Source organism: Rattus norvegicus, chromosome 1 (genome assembly GCF_021556685.1).
Source record: "Rattus norvegicus strain SHRSP/BbbUtx chromosome 1, alternate assembly SHRSP_T2T, whole genome shotgun sequence".
NCBI lineage: Eukaryota > Metazoa > Chordata > Mammalia > Rodentia > Muridae > Rattus > Rattus norvegicus.
The window spans coordinates 256,387,727-256,400,717 of NC_141534.1; the positions used below are offsets into that span (position 1 = coordinate 256,387,727).

At 45.5% G+C, this 12,991-nt stretch overlaps 2 protein-coding genes across 6 annotated transcripts in view; both read right to left on the reverse strand.

Moving 5' to 3' along the window:
- Positions 1-1,574: 1,574 nt before the first annotated feature.
- On the reverse strand, positions 1,575-8,424 carry Bloc1s2 (biogenesis of lysosomal organelles complex-1, subunit 2). Of its 3 annotated transcripts, XM_087550173.1 has the most exons (6): positions 8,348-8,417; positions 7,952-8,068; positions 5,452-5,529; positions 5,167-5,286; positions 4,151-4,255; positions 1,575-2,038 (listed from the first exon to the last, which is right to left on the reverse strand). In XM_087550173.1, exons 1-6 carry the CDS (start codon positions 8,400-8,402, stop codon positions 2,007-2,009), a joined length of 507 nt encoding a protein of 168 aa, XP_087406299.1. In that variant the 5' UTR covers positions 8,403-8,417; the 3' UTR covers positions 1,575-2,006.
- Positions 8,425-9,620: 1,196 nt separating this feature from the next.
- Pkd2l1 (polycystin 2 like 1, transient receptor potential cation channel) overlaps positions 9,621-12,991 on the reverse strand; it is a 37,353-nt gene continuing 33,982 nt past the window's right edge. For 2 of the 3 annotated variants that reach the window (NM_001415836.1, NM_001415837.1), the window contains 4 exon segments: positions 9,621-10,574; positions 11,428-11,551; positions 11,788-11,906; positions 12,474-12,600. In NM_001415836.1, the coding sequence (NP_001402765.1) occupies positions 10,533-10,574; positions 11,428-11,551; positions 11,788-11,906; positions 12,474-12,600 (412 nt within the window). In that variant the 3' untranslated portion in view covers positions 9,621-10,532. 3 annotated transcript variants of the gene reach the window in all.

The following is a 12,991-nucleotide window of genomic DNA, read 5'->3' on the forward strand; positions in this document are numbered from 1 at the left end:
CATACATCCTATTTAAATAAAAGGCCCATGCCCATTACAGACCAGAGAAATAAGGATAAATGATTACAGTCTAAGACAGCCAGGAGAAGTAGAAGCAGAAATAACCTCTCTTGGTAACCTAGTCACTGTTCCAGTGCTGGGAGGAGACACCATAACCAAGGCAACTCTCACAAAAGGAAGCCTTTAATTGGGGCCTACTTAGTTTCAGAGGTTTAGTCCATTATCATCATGGCAGGAAGCATGGCCACCTGTAGGCAGACATGATGCTGGAATAGTTGAGAACTACTTCCTGATCCACAGGGAGTCACTGGGCTTGGCATGGACTTTTGAAATCTTAAAGCCCACTTCTAGTGACACATTTCCTTTATGCCCACACCTGATAGCCCTTCTAATCCTTTCAAATAGTGCTACTCCTTATGGGTTCAAATATATGAGCCCATAGGGGCCATTCTTATTCAAACTACCACACTTGGGAATGACATGGAGAATATTAGGCTAGGTAATAGCATGCTACTGTAGATAAGGTAATAATGTTGCTTCACAATCCAACCGGTTCTTTATTAACCCCTATCATCTGAGGTTTTTAGGCAATTGAGTTCTCCAAAATTCCTCTCATCCCATAGATACCGGTAGGAAATATGTTACAAAATACTTATGTATAAATGCTACTCCCTGCCTTTCCATCTAACACACATGCATGCACACAGACATACAGACAGACACACACACAGACAGACACACACACACACACACACAAACACACACACATCTCGTCTCTCACATTTCCAGAACGGACCAGATATAAAGGTATCATTTCACCCCTACACATCTGACTCAAGTAAAAAGAAACAAGAAATTGTGAGCTCAGCTTCTGAGGAGGCTGAAGCAGGAGGCGGCAAAGTTGAAGCCTACTGAATTCCTTAGAGCAGTGGTTCTCAGCCTTCCTAACACTGAGCTCTTTAATACAGTTCCTATTGTGGCAACCCCCAGCCATATAATTATTTCACTGCTACTTTATGACTGTAATTTTGCTACTGTTATGAATTGTAATCTGATATGTGGGTTCTTTTTTTTTAAGATTTATTTATTTATTATATATAAGTACACACTGTAGCTGTCTTCAGATACACCAGAAGAGGGCATCGGATCTCTTTACAGATGGTTGTGAGCCACCATGTGGTTGCTGGGAACTGAACTCATAACCTCTGGAAGAGCAGTCGGGTGCTCTTAACTGCTGAGCCATCTCTCCAGCCGGATATGTGGGTTCTTGACCTACAGGTTGAGGCCTTGGAGTCCTAGCTTCAGAATAAAAAGTGAAGGGGCAGGGGGGAACAGCTCCCTAGTGGAGCCCTTGTGTAGCACATTCAAGGCTGGGGATCAGACCCTGATTGGAGGGTGGAGGGAACTCTCCTATACTGAGCTACTGAAATACCCCCTTCATTCCTTCTCATTCTTTTAGAACTGGCTTGGAATTGTTTTAGGACTTTCTGTTATTTGCAGTGTCATCGGAAGGCGAATTACTGCCACATGGGTAGCAATAAGTTGCAAAAAAAAAAAAAAAAAAAGAACCCATATATGTTTTGTTTTCCCTTTTAATTTAGAATCTTGTTAATAATACATTATATCATCAGTAGAAAACAAAACGAACAAAACAGCCATTTTGGAAAATAACGTGCTAATTGCCCAATACCAGGGAAAGCAGGTCCCCTCCCTGGACTCTACTGGCAAGCCCAGGTATGCCCTGAACTCTAGAGTCTCCATCTTGTATGGATGATGAAGCATTCAAGTAAACGGTGAGGCATTCTGGGTGTGAGTTTCTGAGAGGTACCACCTCAGAGGAGACTCCAGAACAGCCGCAGCCCTCCAGTTCATCCGTGGTATCGCGTGGTCTTGGGATTAACCAGCAGTTTTCTTCTGAGGAACTGTGATAATTGTCAGCCTCAGGATTTAGTGGTTATAAAACAACTTCCATATTAAAAAACACTTGAGACACACGAACATGATTCTCATCGCTTCTCCAACTTCTTGTACTTGGCTTCTAGTTGAGGAAGAACAGGAATTGTGTCTTTGAACACTAGTGCTCACAAAGATATTTTTTAGTTAGATTTTCAAGCAAATTTAAATATACCTGTTATATTCTTAAGGCTGCAGCTTCAGCCTCATCATCTGCACAGATACAGAGATCACAGATCTGCACCACTTCAAGGGGTCAAACATAAACACTGACTGTGAGCCCAAACCACACACACTAAGTTCTAACTGTATAATAGCACAGGTTCGGATTGCTCAGACGGAATGTAGCAGGGTCCACTGGCACTGGCCCTACTGGCAACCTTACTACATTTTAGAAACTACCTTCCAGGAACAATCCCAGTCTGGAACGCTCAAGAAGTATGAATATGTTTCTGTTTTTATGTTTATCTCACCTCTCTCCTCCCTACCCCTACCCCTATACCCCACATCCACACAGCCTACGCAGGTCTCACAAACTTCTGACTTCAAACTCACTGCGAAGCTGAGGATGCCCTGACCTTCCAATTGTCCTGCCTCCGCATCCTCAGTGCTGGGATTACAGACATGTATGATCAGGCCTGACTGTCCAGTGTTGCATACATGCCCAGGACATGGCATCCTTAGTGATTAGGATTTGCCATTCTTAATCCTAGGACGTCATGAATGACAAATAGGTCCTCCATCAATTGAGCTACATTCCTGGTCTTTCCATATTCTTACTCTTTTTTTTTAAGATTTATTTATTTACTTATTTTATACATGTGAGCATACTGTCTCTCTCCTCAGACACACCAGAAGAGGGTATCGGATCCCATTACAGATGGTTGTGAGCTGGGATTTGAACTCAGGACCTCTGGAAGAGCGGTCAGTGCCCTTAACCCCTGAGCCATCTCTCCAGCCCCTTATGTTCTTATTGTTATCTCTCATTTCAGGAAAGCGATTTGGAAAGATACAAAAACCTAAAGAGATTTAAAATGTCATCAAATAAGCCCAGTACTATGATGTTGTTGTTGTTGTTGTTGTTGCTATTTGTAACAAATTTTCAAACAGCCTGGGCTGGCTAGTCTTGAACTCCTGATCTTCCTGCCTCCACCTCCCAAGGGATTACAGGTATATGCCACCACACCCAAGCCCTTTTTTTAGCCTTTAAAACCTCAAAGCCTTTGGTGTGATGCTTCCTGTATGGTGAGGTTCACAGATGTAACTGAACAGTGAAACTGACTGTTGATCACTACTCTGCTGAGTGGTGACTTACAAACCACTCTCTCCTTCCCCTCAGTGAAGAACAGCAAAGAGCTCCGCCCTGTGATAGGCAGCTGGCTTACGGCTCCTCCATGTGCTTCACTAGCTTTGCCTCTGAAACCACAGTCACCTTCCCCAGAGAGTGGGGAGTTTTAAAAACATCTTAAAAGTTGTCTGGCATTTTGATGAAGGCCTTTAAGCCCAGTTCTTGGGATACGGAGGCAGGTGATATCTGTGAATTTGAGGCCAGACTGGTCAACAAAGTTAGTTCCAGGACAGTCAGGGACACACAGAGAAACCTTGTCTGGAAAAAAAACAAAACAAAACAAAACAAAAAACCCAAAACAAAAAAACAAACCAAAAAAACCCCAAAAATCACCTCATAGGGAATAAAGTATATAGTATATGCAAATCATTCAGAACAGTGCTTTTAAATCAGTAACTACAGAAAATGCTATTTAGTACATATTTAATTCCTCAAGTTTTATATTATTTATTTGTTTGTTTGTTTGTTTATTTATTTTTTGGGATATGCTCATTGTATAACCTGACCAGAATACGAATTTACAATCCTCCTGCATCAGCTTCGGGAGTACTGGGCTTACAGATGTGCATCACCATACTTAGCAAATATTCTTTAATCAAATCAAACAGAGGGGCTGGAGAGATTGCTCAACAGTTAGGAGCACTTGATGTTCTTCCAGAGGACCGGGGTTCAATTCCTGACTCACATGACAGCTCGGACCCACTTCTAACAATCCAATTCCAGGGGATCCGATGCCCCCTTCCAACCTCCACAAGCACTGCACACTCTCATAGTACACAAACATACACAAACGGCAAAACATTTATAAAACAAACCTAAAGGATCACGATACGAGTAAAAAACGGTTACCCAGTTTCTTTGAATAAGCATCCAACTTGTAGGCTGCCTGCTCGAGAGCTGCCACCTGCTCCTCAATCACGTTGATCTGATCCAGATATGGCTGCAGTCCGGCATCTTGAAACACAAAGCGCATGTCCAAGTATGGTCGGCAAGTATAGTGAAAGAGGAGAAAGTCAGAAAGCTAGAGTCTGTCCTGCTGAGCCTAACAAAGACCCGGGCAGACAGCAGATGCTCTCCCTGGGAAGACACGGCTGGCTTATGGGGTACATCAGTGACCCAGGCAAAGCAAGTCATTTCCTCTTCTGGTTTTCCTTCCCAGTAAAGTACTTATTCCTTAAGCAATCCTTCTGCTACTGAGTCTGCATCTTGGCCATGCCAACATCAAGGATGTCCTAGTGTCAAAGGGCATTTTTTTTTCAGATCACTCTATATTAGCATTTTCTTTCCTTCCTTCCTTCTTTCTTTCTTTCTTTCTTTCTTTCTTTCTTTCTTTCTTTCTTTCTCTCTCTCTCTCTCCCTCTCTCTCTTTCTTTCTTTCTTTCTTTCTTTCTTTCTTTCTTTCTTTCTTTCTTTCTTTCTCCTCTGAAAACAGGATTTCACTGTGTAGCCCTGGCTGTTCTGGAACTCATTTGGTAGACCAGGCTGTCCTCAAACCCACAGATATTCCCTGCCTCTGTTTCCTGAGTGCTGAGAGTAAAGGCCCATGTTGCCACACCCGGCTTAAATTAGCATTCTCAATGTGTAGCTTTGGGGCTTATGAAATAGTCCTTTGTGGATTTCACTGTTAAATCAAATTCACTAGACTCTCAGCTGTCCACTCTCCTAGGAATACAGTGACTAAAAGCAAGGTTTAGAAGCAGATGCACACCCCCCCTTCAGGATGGAAGAAAGCCCCCTTGCTCCGTCAGGCTTTCTGCACCAGGAGCTCCCTGGAGGCAGCGATCCATACCCTGTGCCCTGCTCTTGGGCTCTAAGCACTAAGGAACATGAAGCAGGAGGAGCATTGGCTGCATCTGAGTACTCACATTTCTGGTTTAAGTCCTTCAGGTTTCTGCTGATGTTTATAGCAATGTCTTTCATTTCAAGGTACTTCAAGCTCGTGAGCTTATTCATATTTTCCAGGAGTTTGTAGTCTTCACTGGTGGCTTTAAAAAAAAGCAGAAGGTGGGAGACCTTTAGTTTGTCAGTAGTTACTGGAATACAGAATACAAAGGAGTGTAGGAAGGGAATGCAGAGTTCAAGGGAGGACCCCAGGAAATGTCAAGAGAGCAGGCTGCTCTCAATCTACGGCATTTATACTTAGCCTATACCCCAAATGTTGGAGTAGAAACTGAGGCAGCAATCAGCGAACTCAACTAAGCAGGGTCCAGAAAGAGTTTGCGTCATGGCTAGAAAAAAAAACGATAAATTCTTGTCTAAGTCTTGTCTAAGAAAAGAGAGGTGAAATCGTCTTGGTATTTCTGTAGTATAAAAAAATATAAGTCAAGCAGTGACGGCACACAACTTTAATCCCAGTGCTTGAGAGGCTAAAGCAAGTGGATCTTGGTGAGTTTGAAGCCAGTCTGGTCTATAGAGTGAGTTCCTCAACAGCCAGGGCTACACAGAGAAACCCTGTGCTCAAGAAAATTAAATTATAATATATATATATATATATATATATTCATATGAATATATATTATAATGTAACTTGGAGGATCTTCTCATAATATATACAGCATCAGCTAGAGATATAAACCTTATAAGTAGATATGTGTGTATGTACATATGGTATCAACTAGTGTGTGTGTCTGTGTGTGTGTGTGTGTGTGTGTGTATACATGTAGGTGTGTGCAGACTAGAGGTCAATGAGTCTTTCTCAACTGCTATCTACTTTATTTTTTTCAGATAAGATTTCTCACTGAAAGTGGACCTTACCTATTTACCTAGATTGGCCAACAAGTTGCAGGAATCCTCCTACTTCTACCTGCCCAGAATTCAGCTCATCATGCTTGTGCGCAATCCATCCCCAGAACCCACAGGGTGAAAGGAGAGAACTGACTCCCCAAAGCTGTCTGTCCTCCAACCTCCACGCATGGCACGAGTGCCCAATTAGTAAATCATGGTTTTTCTTTTCAAAAAGCATCTTTCCAGGTACGCATGACAACAGCAGAGAAATAACACTGGTTTAACTTTGATAAGCACTTAGAAACTTTAGAATTTTAAGTAATTATCTAAAAAGACAGATTACTTGGGGCTGCAAATGTAGCTGGCTGGACAAAGCAATCACTTTGCCTATGCAAAGCCCCTGGGCTCAGTCCCAGCAACTCAAAACGAACTGCTCCATTTCCCTCTCTGGAATCTAGGTCCAGAAGAGGTCCCCCTATAAGCTCTTCCTTAGCAATCTTTCTGTGAAGTCTCCACCCACGCCACCATGCTGGTGCCTCCTCTGCAAAGACCAGTCTCCGCTCCGGACTCAGATATACCAGGCATCCACCTGGGTGCTCCAGTAACGGTTACAAACAGCTGGGCCAGAACTCAGTTTCCCACAGAAACACGGTTCCTCTTGTCAGCTTCCCCATCTTGGTTGTTGGTCCTACCCCCACTTAAAACCTTACAAGCACCTTCGCCTGCTCAATACCAGACAAAATCTATGTCTGTCATGTGTTCATCCCAAACTCTCCTTCCCATTCTTATCTTCATTTTGCCTCAGACTCCCAATACTTTCTGGACAACTGCTCCTCTGTTTCTAGTCTCTCTCCTCCACATTTGTTCTCGAGGCTTTCAAATAATAATCTCTCTAAAACAAGGGCCACATACTTGGAAGCCAGGAAAAGAATGTGTATGGGCGGGGTAATACGAGTGTTTATAATAAACACACAAGGAAGTCATTCCCCTCCTCAGAGGAGTATGCACCCTCCCAGCCCAGCACTCTCTACTAGTTCTAAGGCACTGGTACAGAAAACTACATCTCTAAACTACAATGAAGGCGAAAACAACAGAACAAGACCAGTGCTAACCGGCAAGGGCCACGAGATCATAAAACCAAACCAAATCATGCCGTCTTTTTAAAACTCTAGTCAAGTAGAGCCCTACAAAATAAGTTACTACAACCAAACTTTAGAATTTGTGAGGAGAACCCACCAATCTGGATTTTGTTACTTGGCCTTTCTTGCTCAAAAGTGAATGATCAGGCTGAGAAATCAGCAACTGACAGCCCCGTCCCCGCCCAACTTCTCTACTACGCCTTTCCTCATTGATCCTGGCTCACAAATTGATGTGAACATCATTTCTGAGGATGGGGCCTGTGAGAAGGCACTTGCTACCAAGCCTGACGATCAGAGTGTGGTCCTAGTAGCCTACATGGTGTAAGAAGAGAACCAACTCTCACAAGTTGTTCTAAACCTTACACACACACACACACACACACACACACACACACACACACACACACACATAAACACAAAGTGTAATTTTCTTCAAGGAGAAGTGAAACGGTGTAAGTAAGCTCTTACGATACCCCACAAGGTCCAGACTCTGTTTTCTGTTTCAGACCTCAGTCACAGGTGCAGGGACACTGAACTAAAATCTAACCATGTCCCAAGGGCGGGTCAGCAAATCTTCAGACTAACTTTCTGATCTAATCAAATGCGTGCTTATTTCCCCATTTTCCATTTCCTTCACAACTGTGCTTAAAATACACCTCCCCGGCGGCTCCTTTCCTCCCATTCAACCACGGACTGACAAAGGCTGCAGAAGCACTTCTCAGGTTTCTGCGAAGCCAAATGCAATTACACAACCGGGATCAGCCAGAAGGGACTGCGTCTCTCTCACCTGTCAGTTCCCCAGTCAAATATGTGGCCATTTTGGAGAACATGTCCCGGCAGAGTTCATTGATGTCAGCTTCTGCAGGCTCCTTTGCTTCCTCAGCTGTCTCCACCGCAGCATCGTCTGCCAAGGAGGAGGTGGGGGTTGAAGAGTAAATGTCCTACACGCAGACCTAATCCAGCCGAAGTGGACTGTTCCAATGTCCTTCCGGACTGATGCTCCTTCCATCATCCCAACGCCCTCCCCTCGCACCCGCCCACCTGAAGCACCAACTCTGTTCACTTGCTCAGGAGCTAGACTTGCACCTCAGTGCCCTGACGCGGCAGACAGGTACACCGGTTCCCGCATCCGGACCCAGCTTCCCCACCATCCGCCACATCTCCATCCACGCCCGGGTAGTACCTCGAGGCGGCTCCTCCCGTCGCGTCGCCGGGACGCCCTCCGCAGCCGCCGCCATGCCCGACCCAAGGCTGCTTCCGGTTCTAGGGGAGTCTGCGTGTGCGCCTCGCGGGAGCCCCGCCCTGCCGCCTGCTCACAGCTTCCTCCCTTTGGTCGTCTATGCCCAAGTCACACCTCAGAGAATGACCTTTTAACAAAGTCCAAGCATGAAACCGGAACTAAAGCTAAGGCTATTGCGAATTAGCCGGAGGCTGAGATCACAGTACCTGGTGCTAGCAATGCGTTCGTCCCTGCAGCCACACTCTAGAATGGTCGCTTGTACCAGCCATGGCTTGTCTTGGGTTGTGGCCCCAGAGTGGACCCATAACTTGTCAACTGAAGTTATTGGAGAGAGGTGGCCTCTTCCCCAGCCACCAGGACCCTGACATGTTTTGTTCACCAAAGAATTGCTCAGGGGCTCCACACTTTTGCAAGCTGTCTCCCACAAGATTTCGGCCTTGATTCTTGATCCTAAATGCTCTCCCCTTACCTTTCCCATAGCCTTGGACTAATATCAACTCACTGACTCATATCTCTTGAAGTACAAGCTAGCCCCTAATATTTAATTGAAAGGACCTTTCTTGAAGGAAGCTTCCAATGTTGTTGACACATAGGTTTTGTTGATTGTACTTAGTTGTTGCACAAATCTCATAGGTTTACAGAATGCTTGGGGGATGAGAAGAGGCGGGAGTGTCGGTGACGAATGAGAAATGTGTACTAAGATCAATGGAAGGTGTAGACTGTGAGGGAAGGAAAGTCACTGGAGAGGGGGAAAGAGGTGTGTAAGAGTTTTCAGGATACAGGCTCCTGAGTACTCAAAATCTTAGTGTAAGAGTTTTTTTTTTTACTTATTCTTGGTTATCCTCCAGTCACTTGTGCTTTCATTCTTCTGCGCACACACACACACACACACACACACACACACACACACATTACACACACACGCATGCACACACACACACACACACACACACACCACAGCTGCACCTGCCCATAAACCTTCCAAACCTATCTCTTCTCTGAAGACTGATTCTCCCTAGGTGCCTTGTCTCCACTGTTTTCTATAGAATAATCATCGAGTCTACCATTTCAAACACTCCTATGAGCCAGGGCTTCTTATTTCAAGAATCCTGGGAGAACCAAGCTCCCTGACATTGACATAACTCCTACTCTGTACGGTCCAGAGAGCGTATATGATGTCTTATGTTTCTATCCTTCTGTCTTCTCTCAATAACCCCAGAAGGAAATGCAAAGACCTGGTTTTCTAAAGAGTTTTATTGATAAATCACCATGGAACCTCACATTGTCCTGGGATGAATAGAGCCAGAGACCACCACACATTAGTCCAAAGATCAGTGAGTCCTGACACCATCTCTTGCTTGGTTTCTTCAGGTTCTGTTTGATTCCAGGTTTGAAGCCTCCTTGGTTCCAAGTCGTCAGTGGAGCACCAGAATCAGAAGGCAGGTCCTCCAGAGGAGCCTTCACTGGCTTCACCCGGAGGGGGTCACTCTTAACTCCTCTGTTGGAATCTCAACACACAAGAATCTTCTTTCCTCTACAACTTCCTTTTCTCTTTTACAGGGAAACTCCATGGGAAAAGGGAAGACCCCCTACACACAACCATGCATGCCAATGGTAGATATCTTGACACACTGGGGAAGGGTAAGAGTTACTGGAATGTAAGCTACTCCATTGCCTACTCTTTGAACTTCTACCTTTTGACTCATCATGGCTGCCTGAGTTCCTCGGGAAAGTCGTGGCTGCCTCCTCCCTTTTCTTGTTTGTTGTTCATGTCAATCATTACAGCAGAAGTAAGTGCCCAGGAAGAGAGAGGCCAGGTAGGAAATGCTACTTTACAGAGCTGTGCAACTACATATAGAAACACCAAGGGACAAGCCTAAGCACACTGCCTGGCTACACGCATAGCATTAACTCAGAAGGCCAGATACAGGGTGGAATTCCATAGCAGCTCTCATGAGACATGCTGCCCTACAAAGGGGCAGGGGGTAGAGACGAGGCTTGTGGGAAGGCTTAGAGAGAAGAACTTGCCGTGGGAAGGCTTAGAGAGAAGAACTTGCCGTCTGTTACTTTAGGACCCCCTTTCCATCCTCTTGCCCACCCTGAACTCCCAAGGGGGCTGGAGTGACAACTAGGATGGATTATAAGGGTTCTCCCAAACAGCTGGCTCCTCCTGTTGGAAGAAAAAAGAATAGCTCGTTTGAAGGAGAATTTCTTTTTCTCTGAAACTTATTAACAAAGAACCTAGGTTGCTATAGACAGATGTTTGTGTCTCCCCAAAGTCTTGTGCTGACATCCAAATCCCCAATGTGACAATATGAGGAAGTGAAGCCCTTGGGGGTGGGTGGGTGAGAAGGTCATGAGGGTGGAGCCCTTATAAAGGGAATTAGTGCCCCCCCTTTCTTCCTACCACACGAGACTACATCAGCTGAGTGGCCTATGAAGCAAGAAGCTGGCTTACACCAGCTCCTGAATCTGCGAGTCGCTTGATCTTGGACCTCCCAGCCTCCCAGATGGTGAGAAATATACTTCAGTTGTTTGCTTATAAGCAGTCTATTCTTTCATAGTTTCATAGCTGATCATAACAAATCAAAGACCCTCCTAGGTCAAGGTAATCTATAGGATGGCATAAGCAACTTTCTGGACCTGTCTTCCACCCCACCTCCACGGAGAAAACGACCACTGTGAGCATTACTCCCTGGGTTGTTCTAGAATGTCCCTCCCTCCCCATCCAGAAAATAAAATGGACCCCAGCTGTAAAGAAACCAGAGGAGGGCTGGAGGGCTGGAGAGATGACTCAGCGGTCAAGAGCACTGACTGCTCTTCCAGAGGTCCTGAGTTCAAATCCCAGCAACCACATGGTGGCTCACAACCATCTGTAATGAGATCTGATGCCCTCTTCTGGTGTGTCTGAAGACAGCTACAGTGTACATATAATAAATAAATAAATAAATAAATAAATAAATAAATAAATAAATAAATCTTAAAAAAAATAACTCAAGAGGACCCAACTGGAGGGCACTTGCCATTCCTGGGGAGGGAGCCAACTCCCCTTTCCTCTCCAGCATCTTCAGCTTTGAGCTCAGGGCATCAACCTGGGACACAACTCCTTCCAGAACACGCTGCAGCTGCAGAACTCTCCTTGTGAGCCTGAGTAGGGTTTGAGAGAGAGCAAGGGAACAGAAATGGTGTCTGGACGTGCACAGGGGTGTTGTATTAGGGACAATACGATGGTGTTTGTCTGGATGGGAATGAGGAAGGCAAGGCTCAAGCATACAAGGAGGGGTCACAGGGGAACAGAAACTCCTGCTGGACCAGCAAAGGGCATTGGGAATTGTGGAAGGAATCTCAAAAGAAGATGTCACAGCCCTGAGACATTTACATACATGTCGAATTCTTCTCCAGAGACCCAGCTTCGTCCTCTGGCAGCCTCTGCATCCAATTCACCTGGTGGGCTGTGGCCAACAGACCGGCCTAGGTTCTCAGTTTCAGCACTGAGGGTCATCTGATCGGGAAGTCGGATGTTAGAGGGGAGAAGATGAGTCTGGAGAGTTCCTGGCTTTTGATCCAGCCTCTGCTGTGAATCACAGTCCCAGGCTCGAGCTTCTGTTCTCTGTTCGTCCTCCTTATGTCTGGGAACACTGCCCTTCGATTTTCTGACTTCCATTTAATAGGCATGTTGCAGGCATAGTGGGATCAATTTTAAAATTCCAAGAAAACAAATCCTCATAGAGGATTATCAAGAATTATCTTAGGAACTGGTCCCTCTTGCAAAGCAATGGTTCTGAACCTCGGCAGTATGGTGGAAACACGTAGCAGATTTTATAAAGTTCTAATGTTTTAGCCCCACCGCCCAGAGTTTTCCCATCTGATTGATCTAGGACATGGGGACTGGGGTTTAAAGGCTCTCCCGAATATTTAATATACAGCAGTTTGAGAACCATTATTCTAGAGTGTTGGTTCTCACTCATTTGCGAGGACACTCAACTTGGGTTTGGCTTGGGTGTGGTGGGGAGGGAGGGCATGCAAGTGATGTGTATATACTTCTTCCCCACCAAACCGTCCTGCTTACCCTCTCCTCTTCCAGCCCCTGTCGCATCTGTGCCTGATCCTCCTCATCCAGTATGTGATCCCCATCCCGATCAAACCTGGTGAAGGCAGCCGAGACCTCAGAGATCTCACGCTCCGCGTGCCCCAGCCTAAGAAGAACAAGGAGTTGAAGCAACTGTAACCACTCAAACGTGGCCTCCCAGCCCCTTCACCGGACTCTTGTCTTGATCTCTGCGTGTTGCTTTCCGGAAAAGAAGAGGATCGCATAGAGAAGCCAGGATCTTCAGGGTCTTGTGATTCTGGCCCCCAACGAGTTCTTTCGTGTGTCCCTCACATCCGGCTCTTACTGGCTAAGTTAGGACCTCAGGATCTTGCTTTTTTTTTTTTTTTTCCGGAGCTGGGGACCGAACCCAGGGCCTTGTGCATGCTAGGCAAGCGCTCTACCACTGAGCTAGATCCCAACCCCGGACCTCAGGCTCTTAGACAGAGATTATTCCATTTCTTTGCCCCTGGACACCAGATGCCACTACCACAGGTCTA